Below are 12,307 nucleotides of genomic sequence, written 5' to 3'. Positions count from 1 at the left end.
AGTTACATGAGTGATAACAATTTATGGCATTAGCTCAAATGAGCTCTGAGATTGCACAAATTCAATCAAAGAGCATCTCATGCACATGCAATCCTTAGAATAACCTTTAATCTATCTAATGCGACTGGCCATATTCAAGTTGCATCCATTCACTGGTAATTCTTCAAGAGTTGATTCAACAGCACATGACTGATACCCACTAGTAGCATATCGGAGTGATGAAAAGTGCTGTTCATTCAAACCCCCTGTGAGGCAGGAGGGTAAACAATGATGCCCCTGCAGATTTAGTGTCTCCTGAGGCCACTGCAATGTGAAAAAAGGATTCAAAAGACAGTCAATTGCTGTTTATTTGCATTGAAGGCTCTGCTTAAGAAGCCAGGTGGGAGGGATATCAATTAATTTACTATGTTCACACATTTTTTACAAGATTCATGTCAATAAAAACACAGAAAATCTGTCACATCCACATTTGGGACACTAGGGGAAGGTAATATGTTAATCCCCCAGCTTTTTCAACAAGCTATGCCTTTTCTTCATTTCACAGCTTATTACCAGGTTCGGTAGGGTTTCTGCACCGAGGTGGGGACAGGAAGGGATGATTCTGACCTCATTCTGACAGCTTGCTGTCTTTTCACAGACTCTGAAGCAGCATCATGAGAGCAAGTTTTCTACTGTAGGGATTCAGGGGATTGTTTTTTTAAGTTTGTGCGACCAGGAGATTAATGTGAATGTGATAGCCTAATCTAAAAACTGCTACAATCAATATTCCTACATTAACATTAGATTCAACCTGTAATGAGTTATCCTATTCAGCATTTCAGTTTAGCTCAAGAGAGGGTTGCAGCATCGCTGTTTTGCTTTACTACCCACAACTTTATTGTTTTGCTTGATTGTCAGCGGTCTCTGCGCGTCAATTCGGTCACAACAGGCAGCAGATTTCAACATAAAACTTTTGAATCTCGCCTTTCGCTGTGTGCCAAGTACCAGGCAGCAGAGAGACATTGTTAACATTGAGGAGCACTTAGCAACTAAAGAGCCGGATATTTCCCTGAGGAGCTGAGCTGGTACACCAAACAAGCTAAAAAACAGAGTGAAATACTGGAGGTGATGCCCATGTTGATCCCAAACTGAAAAGTGAAGCCAACACCTGTTTGAAGGTCCAAAAACTGCAATTCCATGAAAGACTAGCTGAGCCCAACGCCAAAAGTGTGTCAACCCCAATTCCAAGCTTTACAACAAAAGTAAAGGTGCTTACCGGCTGTAACCATACGCAATTAAAAGGTCATTAAAGGTAATGCTCTCTTAAAATGACGCAAGGAAGGTAGTCAGTAGTCGTGCACAGACTCCTCATGTTCTCAAAAATATTAATCACTTGCAAAAAATCCAAGATGGTGACAACCGAATGGCAAACTCAAGACTACAAAACAGTAGTCCACATATCAATGGCTGATGTAGCAGAAGCTACGTCTGTCGTTCATGGAAAGTTAATTGTTGTTTGCGCAATCTGTGTGATAATTCTGCATTATTACCTTAAAAAAAAACTTAAGTTTAATTTTCAGTTACCTGTTGAATTAGTATTTGAATAAGATGAATCAGTAAATATGTGCAAGTAATATATGATGCACCAACAGGAGAAAAATGTCAATTTTGAAAGAAAAAAGGTCTTATATAGTCGGTGAAAAATCAACTGTAGTCAAATTAAACGGAATATAAGTATTTTAATTTGAACTGTGCAGGCTGAGATTCTTTTTTTAATCTTGCTTATTTTATCTAGTATTGAGCGTAGGCGGAGTACCATGAGTACCCATCTCCTCGTCAAGAGGATGAAACAATCAAACAAAGCAATCACTCAATATGTAATTTTAGACTTAAATTCTTATTGTGTTTTATTGCCTAGCTTTGAAAGACAAAAAAAAATGTTTTTTAATTTTTCTGTGGCAGGGGGCGGGGCTAGCTGGGTACCCATCTACCATATTTGTATCGTGATCCAGAACAAAAAGGTGTGATGTGTGATTTGCTTCTGCAAAATTAGGAAAATGAGGACAAAGGGTTGCTGGTCACAGTCTGCCACAGCAGTCACTAGCCTGCTTGGTGACCAAGCAACCGTGGGTTCTGGTGGAGCTCTGCCAGTCTTCGTTTCAGCTCCAGCAGTACTCATTTTAGATGTTGTTTTGATGTTGACTTCTGAATTGAGGCTGGATAGATAGATCTGATCAGACTGAATCCAAGGCAATATTAATTAGCATCATATGTTAGCATGAGCTAAACAAAGATAAAATCCTTAACGTGGGGTGGTAATTGAGCTAAGGTGGGTGTGGTCCAGCCAGCCACGGCATATTTGATCCAATTTTGGATTAACCAGGAATGGTAGAGTCAGCTCCGGCCATGAGTCCGGAGAATCAGGTTTTAAACTTGCTTTTTAGAAACCATCAGACAGGGTTTGTCCAGATCTTTTTACTGTTCCCACCCTCACATAAGCTCAGGGGCTGTGGGTAGTGACTAAAGGAACAAGATCACGGATGCAAGTGGCCAAAATGAGTTTCCTCCACAGGGTGTCTGGGCTCTCCCTTAGAGATAGGGCAGTGGTCCTCACTCCTGGTCCTCGAGAGCCGCTGTCCTGCATGTTTTTGATGTTTCCCTGCATCAACACACCTGATTCTAATTAGTGGTCATCACCAATGTTTCCTCCAGGTCTGCACAGTTCTGTTGGTGACACAGTCATCTGTATCAGGGTTTACTGGAGCAGGGAAACATCTAAAACATGCAGGACAGCGGCTCTCGAGGACCGGGAGTGAGGACCACTGAGATAGGGTAAGAAATTCAGTGATCCGTGAGGTGCTCAGAGTAGAGTCGATGCTCCGCCGCATCAGAAGCAGCCGGATGAGGTGGTCCGACCATCTGGTTAAGGTGCCGTCTGAAAGTCTCCCTGAATAGGTTTTTCCAGGCACGTCGCACTAGGAGAAGACCCTTGTGAAGACCCAGGACAAGCCGGAACGACTATGTTTCTCAGTTGGCCTTAGAACACCTTGGAAAGCTCCCAGATGTGCTAGACCAGGGATCGGCAACCCAAAATGTTGAAAGAGCCATATTGGACCGAAAACACAAAAAACAAATATGTCTGGAGCCGCAAAAAATGAAAAGTCTTGTATAAGCCTTAGAATGAAGGCAACACATGCTGCATGTATCTATATTAGTTATAACTGGGGGGAAATTAATTTTTTCATTATGCACTTCGAGAAAAATGTTGAAATTCTCGAGAAAAAAGTCAAAATGTCGAGAAAAAAGTCGAAATGTCGAGAAAAAAGTCAAGATTTCGGGAAAAAAGTTGAAATGTCGAGATTAATGTTGAAGTACAATCTCGAGAAAAAAGTCGAAATGTCGAGAAAAAGTCAAAATTTCGAGAAGAAAGTCGAAATGTCAAGATTAATGTTGAAGTACAAGTTGAGAAAAAAGTTGAAATGTCAAGAAAAAAGTCAAGATTTCGGGGAAAAAAGTTGAAATGTCGAGATTAATGTTGAAGTACAATCTCGAGAAAAAAGTCGAAATGTCGAGAAAAAAGTCAAAATTTCGAGAAGAAAGTCGAAATGTCGAGATTAAAAAGGAAAGGAAAAAGGAAGAAAAAAAAGAGACAAAAGGAAAAAAAAGAAGAAAAAATACAAAAATGAAAAAAGGAGAGAAAAAAGAACAAAAAAAATAGTAAAAAAGAGAAAACAAAATTAAAAAAAGGAAAATAAAGAAGAAAAAAAGGAAAAAAAAAAGGTCAAACATTTTTGAAAAAGCTCCAGGAGCCACTAGGGCGGCGCTAAAGAGCCGCATGGGGCTCTGGAGTCGCGGGTTGCCGACCCCTGTGCTAGACAAAGTAGCTGGGGAGACGGAAGTCTGGGCTTCCCTGCTTAGGCTACTGCCCCTACGACCTGACTCCGTACAGTTCTGAGTACAGTTATGGATGGATGGATGGATGGATGGATGGATGGATGGATGGATGGATGGATGGATGGATGGATGGATGGATGGATGGATGGATGGATGGATGGATGGATGGATGGATGGATGGATGGATGGTTGCTACGGTACACCGTATGTGGATAATATGGATATTACTGCCTCATTGTGTCCTTCTGTTTGGACAATGTTCATTGACATACAGTCAGGAATTCTGTCATCAACTCCCTCTTTGATGCAGCGTAAACAAGACAAAATGAGTTGGATATACTGCACTCAGTGACTAAAAGGTTTTTCATCCCAAATGAACCCAAAATGTATTTAAATCCTCATCATCCCAGATGCCATAGAGGATTACGCTGCTTCACTTAATCTTACCTGTGTACTCTGGATCCACATGAGGAGGGTAGAAGCGGAAGTTGATGAAGAAAGGAATAGACACTCCAAACTTGAACCACTCCACCACATAGGGGGGCTGCTGGCCGTCCAGGGGAGGGGACACGTCACACCCCAGGATCACGGTCTCTCCAGCGCGTGCCGTCACAAACCGGGGCTCCTCTCTCACTCCGTGGGCACCTGAGAGGAGGCAAAAGTAGCTATGAGCATTGCTGTGCAGCGGACGCATTTCCAAGAGAGGCCCTGTTAGTTAGAGAAATAACAGGCAAAAAACAGGTGAATCGTTCAGTTGCGGCTACAAGCAGCAAAAATTGGCACATATACTCCTTAGGGGTTGCTCTTTTGATAAAACCATTGTGCCAAAAAAAAAAAAAAGATGGCGGCCTTTTTTCAAGATGGCCGCCATCGAATATACAGTAATATTGCATTTCGCAATAAAATCCAATAGAGTTGTCCTATTGGAATGATCTTGGTGTCAAATCATAACCTTTTCACTATGTAGAATCTAAATTTGGACCCATGGACTTACTCATTAGCTTCCTTGTACCATATATCAGTCCAAGAAAAATATGTGCAGGAACATTCTCATGCAGACAATTCCTGCAGGGCAAGTCATCCAAAACTAATTCACAAACAATAATTGGGCACCAAATAAAGGTGATTGACGATTTCAATCGATTACAGGTACATTTTGCTTAAGGCCCACTGCACTGTACAGAGGCAGCACTCTGCAATCTGAATGATTATTATTCCCTCGCACCAACTTTCCCTCATCCCATCGTACTACCGTCATCTGTCACCTGCATCTGTTGGTGAGTGTTTTGGGGCTGCACCATACTGTACTGTAAGAGTGCTGCCAAGAGGTTCCATTGATCAAAGCTGACTTCTGCTCAGATGAGCTTTACTGTGAGCACCACCAGGCCTGGCGTTTCGCCACCAACGTCTTGGCACGCTCCCGAGCATTGACCTATCAAGATGACTCAAAGGTCGGCATACCTGCCTCAGCAGAACGTTCACTCTGGTATGGATTTTCTCCAGCTGCCACCCCCGCTGTCATTGAGCTGGCTATATCCCCACCGTCAGAGCAAGCTCAACTACCAGCCCTCGCCCAGGGGGGAGAAAATCGGTTCAGGGATCAAGACGCATGCTGACATTTCCCTCCAGAGGCCCGCCGGCTGAATAACGCTTTCATTAGCAGCATCGTTTGCATTATCGGGTTTAATTTTTAACGGAAAAACTAATTCTACAGACGTGTCGGTATTAAGAGATTAGGCAAGACTGCTGGTTCTACCCACGCTGATGTTTCACCACCATCATTGATATGTAAAACTGAAATTCTAGATGACCAGTAAGCTCCGCCTTCTGACTTCACAGAAATAAAAATTAAAATATTTTGACTCAGTTCTTCTGTCTACAAAATAAAGCTTTAACTCCACCCCTATGGGCCATATGCATCTCTTAGTAATTGTGCTTACCCCTTTAATCTGCATTATCCTGTGACAGAGATAATCCACTTTTCTCATTTCAGCCAGCCCAGATTCTGGGCTGAAACAGAGCAGATTTAATCAAATTACACATTTCAACGTGGAAATCTGGTCTGCCAGTTTCAGACTTCTGTGCTGGAATCTTTGCCGTTACTCCTCTTTGTTAACAAGGGGAAAAAAACAGACAAGCCGTGCTACATGGGCCTCTAATCAGCAGCAAAAAACAAATGAAACATGTGCGCATGGCTCAGTAAACCCCCTCATGACCCATTGACAGATCAACACAAGAATACAGGTTTGAACTTTAACCTGAAACGTGGGAAAAGTAAATGAAGAAAGTGAACAATCTCAGCTAGTTAACACCAAACATGAGGAATCTGATGGTTGTAGGGATTTCTGTTGGCATCATGCCACCCGCAAGCTGTGCAAAGCATGACCTTTAAATGCACCTCCGAGGAAACCCATCCCATCATAAGCACTACAAACTAAGAAATCTGGTTAAATTACCCTTAAAGGCCAAATTTTGAAATTCACACCTTTGGATGTTTGACAGCTCTGTCTAGAACACATTTATTATAATCCTCTTCAACAACCCATAAAATGCCGGTGCTAAAGTTTACAACACATGGTCAACTTGATGAATCGAATTTAGTACAAAAATATTCTGTCAGCCAACTTTAAAACATAGAGTCCGTGACTCATGTATTCTTTACTATCTAGAAGATGATTAACTCCCTCATTTGAGAATAATCAGATGCTTAGATCAGATGCCAACTTCGACATCTAAACATAAAGGTGGAGTTTTCCAGAAATTGAATGGCTAAAGGAACTGGAGCCGGTCCGTCCATGATTGCAAGGCTTTTCGTAGCTGCAGAAGAAGTAGGAGCATAAACTCTGTCTCTCAACAACAGACGAGTTTCAGCTTTAATACATTTTGCTCTATGCCAACTGGACCTAATCATGTGAGTGATTATAAAAGTCTTCATAATGCAAAACTAACACAACACACTTCACGATATATTAAAACTTCCTGGTCATGCGTGAATCTGCTGCTGCAGGCAAATATGTCCTGATAGGGTTGCATCGTCAATATATAGTTCCTTATATAGGATTGTGGAGTGACATTGTACAGTTATTTTTACACAAAGTAAATGCATAATCACGTGTGTAAATACGAACGTTTTGGAGTTATTGTGTGGATTTTTGTCACATAGGCTAGTAATCCACTTTGAGCAACTGTAAGATGAATTTAGTGGGTGTACAGAGAAGAAAAAGGGCCTTTTATCATATGCTGGGATTGTTTGCAAATAAGCTAAATATCCAAAATTTTGGAGTATCCCATCTTAAGATTTTCAATATGCAGGTTTTCAGGCTTGCAAGCAATGGAAACTGACGGTAAAGCCATATCTGTGGACTTAAACAGGAGGGTTAAATGCAGTAGAGAAATTGGCTATCTTTTGTCTTAAATTTGTAGCTCCGGCACTTGTGCACCAATATCCTCTTTGACCTCCAGAAGAAAAAAAACAAGAGCATTTCGAAACACACTGGACACATTGTTTGCTTTAAATAAGTAGAGTCACTTGATGTGAAGCACAGGCTCTCAGGCGCACAGCGCATGCAGCTGAAATCCATTGTTTTCTCTGCAGACAGTTCAAGTTGCACAAGTTTCACAGCTCAAGTTTCTAGCTGGCATTATTTTTAGATGCTCGTGGCAGGACTATAAAACATTGCAGGGCTAATAATTCTCCACTTCTTTTATGAGTTCCTCATGAGGCAACAATCAGCACCAGCTTGGTCACTGCGTTTCATTTTCTTAATGAAGACATAGTTACCCGGTAGGTTTTATGAGAGCTGATTCAAGGGGAATATTTATGTGCTCAACAAGTCATAAATGCAATATGAGGGTATGTGCATAAGGTCTTCCAAATAAACAAAGTGAAGATATAAAGGGATCAGTACGGTTGACACATGACTGCAACTCATGATTGCTTTGGCACTATAAATGTCAACTAACCAAACCTTGCAGAGTGAAGATAGAAACTTTTCAAATACACAAATCTCTTGAGTAAGAGCATAAATCAGAAATCTAATAAATCATGCAGACCAATCTGTTTTATCTATCTATCCTCAGCCTTTGGCCTGTTTTGGTTATGAGTCCCCAAAGGATAAAGTTTAAGTCACCTGTCAGATAAATAATCTGTATGACAAAAAGGTACCAAAGAGAAACACAGTAGGATTAAGACTTTTCTGTTTGATACTGGTTAAACGGGCCAACTACGGTGAGACAGTAAGAGCTTGGCCTTCAAGTAGTCATTGTTAAAAAACATTATCAACCAAATGGCAACTTTTTTCCGCGCAATTAATGATTTCAGCTGTAAAATGTTAGTCGACAGTGTAATAGGGCTGCTGGTAATCAAAATAAACCAGCAATATTTAGTTGTGTCCAACAAAAAGCCTCACAGCTCACAGGTTCCATCTAAATCTCTTTTGACTCTCCCTTTTGGACAGTTTTAGACACAAAGGGGCGAAAGTTAACAGATCTAAAGAAACAGAACTGTCTTTTTATTTGAATTATTATACAACAAGCATTAGATCTAAACAATTGTCAACATTCCAATTTCTGGCTTGAAGTTAATGCTTAAAAATAAGAAAGGTTGCAGTTCATTGGCTGACCACTAGGGAGCTGGCTCAAAACACAAGTCAATCTCCATTGACTCCCATGTTAAAGCGACACTACGTAACTTTTCCACCTTAATATCATATTTCCAGAGTCATTGTGATGGTACATCAACTTCCAACAGGTTTAATGAACCTCTGTCATGGTCTGAGGGGTCTGTATCACCTTCACTGGCACTATGTAACTATGAGGAGCATGGTGGGAAACCTGCCACACTAAAAACTAAAATTTTTTACGGCTTTGACTGCTTTACGGCACATACGTCACTTCCCCCTCCTTCCCGATTCGTAGTCGAGACGAAAATGGGCGGGGCTTGGAGCTCAGAGCTCCGCAGAAGCTGGTAACCCGTTGCTGCGTTGTGGCTGCAGCAGCTCCACACAACAGACGTGGGGAAAAGATCGCTAATGGTTTAACTTTTCACCACTTTCCTGCTCTGAGGCAGAACCACGGAGGCTAAGTATCTGAGATAACAGAGTAAAAGAGTCGTCGGCTCGGTTGGATCGCGGCTGTAACGACCAAACATAACGTTCCTCAGTAAACGAACTAACATGCACACAGACGGGCGTCGGATCAAAACACGGGTTTATTATACCACAAACAAACACTCACAGACCGGGGTCGGATCATTCAAACGGGTTTTAGTCCCCACTTCTCCAGCTAAACGCAGTTGCTGGCCAGCTCTCTGCGGTGCGATTAATTTTGTTGAGGAAAAAATATTAACTATTTGATTTGTAGCTGCAGAGGAAAAAAATTATCTCACGAGGAAAAAAAAATATTGCTCACTCCTCGGAGCCTCTTCAAAGCAGTCAAAAAAAAAAAAAGAAAAGTAAGAGTAATACAAAACATGTACTGTATGTTGTACTATTATACTCATTTATTGAAACACATGGCGAGTCAAACATTTACCAAAGCAGCTGCCAAACACTCCTAAACAAGGTAGCCGGAGACGGTGGTTCTGCAGAACTGCGGCAGTAAATCCTTCTAAAGAGTGGCTCCATTCTTCAGTAGGGATTTCATATGGATCCAGACCGTTAATCATTATTTTCTCCATATACCGCTCCCTGGCTTCCTTGTTTAAGGTATTCCGGTAAATTCCAGTTCCTTCCCAGCAGTTTAACATCTTTTTTTTTGCATTCCGTCTGTTCACTTGGTGAAACAGAAAAGCGTCCCGTCTTCTCTCAAAACAAATGCACGCGACGGGACAGGAGTTTTCCGGCGCTGGTGCTGGTGCTCATGGGAAACGTAGTGTTCTTTCTGGTAAAGCACTACCGCTTTTGTCCAAAAGATGCCGCCAAACTCAGAAAAGCTGAAAGTTACGTTGTCCTGCTTTAAATGTCCAAATTTGCAGCTGATATAAACATATTTACAGTCTGGTTAAAATATTTTGTCTCCATAGGTTGATTTCATATTCATAACATATGTACAAGTGGTGAACTTTTTGTACCATATGAGGTTAAATTATATAAAGGCATACATTTATACATATATAGTACAGCTTGTTTTGCTGCAATAAGAGAGTTCTGCAACTGATTTTGGGTTGGCAAGGATGGGTTCGGAGGGTTAAGATTAGCAACGCAGCCTAAAGTAGCCCCCTTCTCTCTACATTTGAAAGTTGCTGGCAAAGTCTAACAACAGGATATTAGTTGGGACCCTTCCAATTTGACTAACCAGCAACATCCAAAACAGGTGCTGGCAGAGCTGAAACAAGAACAGAGGTTCGCTGAAGCCTGTGTCACCTGGCCTGCCCACCAGTCTACCACCACAATCCATGAACTGAATGACTCGTCTCAGTTCTGACAGCACTTATTTTGGAAGCAATATTTAAAATGAGGATATTAAGCCAAATATTATCATAATCAATATAAAGCAATATCAAGAAGAATCATAAGTTAGCATAGGGTAAGCTAGCCAAGATGACTCTTGGAAACAGAACTGAGGTGGGACTGTTCCAGCTTCTAGGCCTCCTTGTTCCGGTCATTTGCATCAAGGCACAGTGCAAGTAAAACCATGCTAAACAGTCACACATGGGTGACGTCACATAGGACTTGTCCAGTACGTCTTAGACAGTCTATGGTATTTCTTTTTGTACTGGATTTGTACACATGTGAAGTCAGAATTACCTCGGTTTGTCTGCAGGACCCCATTTTCTTAAATGGAAGGGCAGTTTGAGTTTCATCAGAGGTTTAAAACAGCAATTTAATTTTACTGCCACAAATTCTAGTCTTAATTATCCTTTTTATGCAAACACATAATTCTCACTCAATACTACTTAAATTCAAGTAAGTTTAATCCTCACTGAATATTTACACACTTTACTAGCTAATAATCTAATTAACTCTGAAATGTATCTTTAACTTGAGATTTTTTTGAGATGTTTTCCTCCTTGAGCTTCAGAAATGCTTAACAGAGCAAAAAGGTAACAAATCCTTATGTAAGACTTTGTAACCAATCCTCAAAATAATTCCTGTGGTAACCAAATCTTTCCTTTTGACCGGCAAATCAGTTAATTTTCTAATTGCAGATCCAGTACACGCTTTGTTTTTGTAACGGCTCAGTCATTTACAGAAATCCTGTGTTGATCTAATCGCTATTTTCGAGTGCACTATGAGACAATCAAAAAAATTAGAAGCAGCAAAAGAAAATGTTTACTGATATGCATAATGAGATGTAACACACATCAAAAAATCAATAAAAGACATCTGCTCAAGCTCAATCAACAGCTGTCAAATCATCTTTCAGAATCATCTCAGCAGATCAGCAGGGACATGCAGGGTTGAATTCAAAAGAGATTTCAACTCCTTTGTCTAAATTTCTGCAGCTTAAAATAGCTCTTTTCACAAAACACACATTACACTGTAGTTTCCGTAATGATTGCAGATTTGTACAGTAAATAGTCCTCTCAAGGCAATTTTGGGGTAATAATCAGGCAGAGCGGAGCTGGGTAATATTTACGCAGTAATACAGTCCAATAACACAATGTACAAAAACCAAAAGAGTTCACAGAGAGACGACTTTAGATGAGCTGTGCTTGGATTTCCTGATCTATCCTCCATAAAGCTCTCTCTTCACAATCAGAACAATATATCACTGAGTTACTCAAATCTAATATGCAGCTCCTCCTTGGATTTGATTCAGCACATGAACAAGGATTTCCTCTGCTCAGTGCAGCCACAGAGTTCGTTTTGAATCCAGCGTTAAAAATGCTTTGTGCGTGTATATTTGTGCATGCATGCTTCATAGTGATGACGTCGGGAGCAGCGTTTCATGCTGGACAAAGCTCCCGACGTGGTGAATGTAATGGAATATAGACTGGACAGAGGCTGCAGAGAGAATCTCAAGGACATGCAGCCACTGGGCTGGATGGGCCACTGACAGGGCGGTAATTGAATGCCAGCCTGCATGTGCTGAAGGTCAAATCAGAGAAAAGGCCTGACCGTGTGTCTATGAGTGTGTGTGTGCGAGCATGTACGTGAGTGTGCAGCAGTATGCTTGTATATGTCTGTATATGTCTGCGTGACTGTGTTAATCTAGGCCTGTAAAGCAGAACAAAACAGAACAATATATGTTCTTCTCTTCTCTCTCTCACAGACTGTCAGGAGGGTTCAAGTACCTGCCAGTCTATCATTCATAGTTAATTAAGCATGTCATAAAAAGACATGTTTTAATCTAAAAAAAAGTCACTCTATCAACAGTACTGAGCAGTTTTGAGTGTCTGCAATCACATACTGTAACAATGAAAATACTGGGCCCAGTGCAGGGGTAAGTGTGCCCTGCTAAAGGAAGACACAGGGAAGGGGCCAGGGTCCTT

The 12,307-nt window shown here is 41.1% G+C and overlaps 1 protein-coding gene across 5 annotated transcripts in view; it reads right to left on the bottom strand.

Moving 5' to 3' along the window:
• igsf9ba (immunoglobulin superfamily, member 9Ba) overlaps window positions 1–12,307 on the bottom strand; it is a 104,718-nt gene that overhangs the window by 76,199 nt on the left and 16,212 nt on the right. For all 5 annotated transcript variants that reach the window (XM_061719553.1, XM_061719556.1, XM_061719554.1 and 2 more), the window contains exon 2: window positions 4,321–4,518. In XM_061719553.1, the coding sequence (XP_061575537.1) occupies window positions 4,321–4,518 (198 nt within the window). The remainder of the gene's footprint in view (window positions 1–4,320; window positions 4,519–12,307) is intronic.

The sequence above is a fragment of the Cololabis saira genome, chromosome 4 (genome assembly GCF_033807715.1).
Source record: "Cololabis saira isolate AMF1-May2022 chromosome 4, fColSai1.1, whole genome shotgun sequence".
In the NCBI taxonomy this organism is placed as follows: Eukaryota; Metazoa; Chordata; class Actinopteri; order Beloniformes; family Belonidae; genus Cololabis; species Cololabis saira.
Note: the sequence above shows the minus strand (reverse complement) of the source record. Positions and strands in the feature narration are given on the sequence as shown.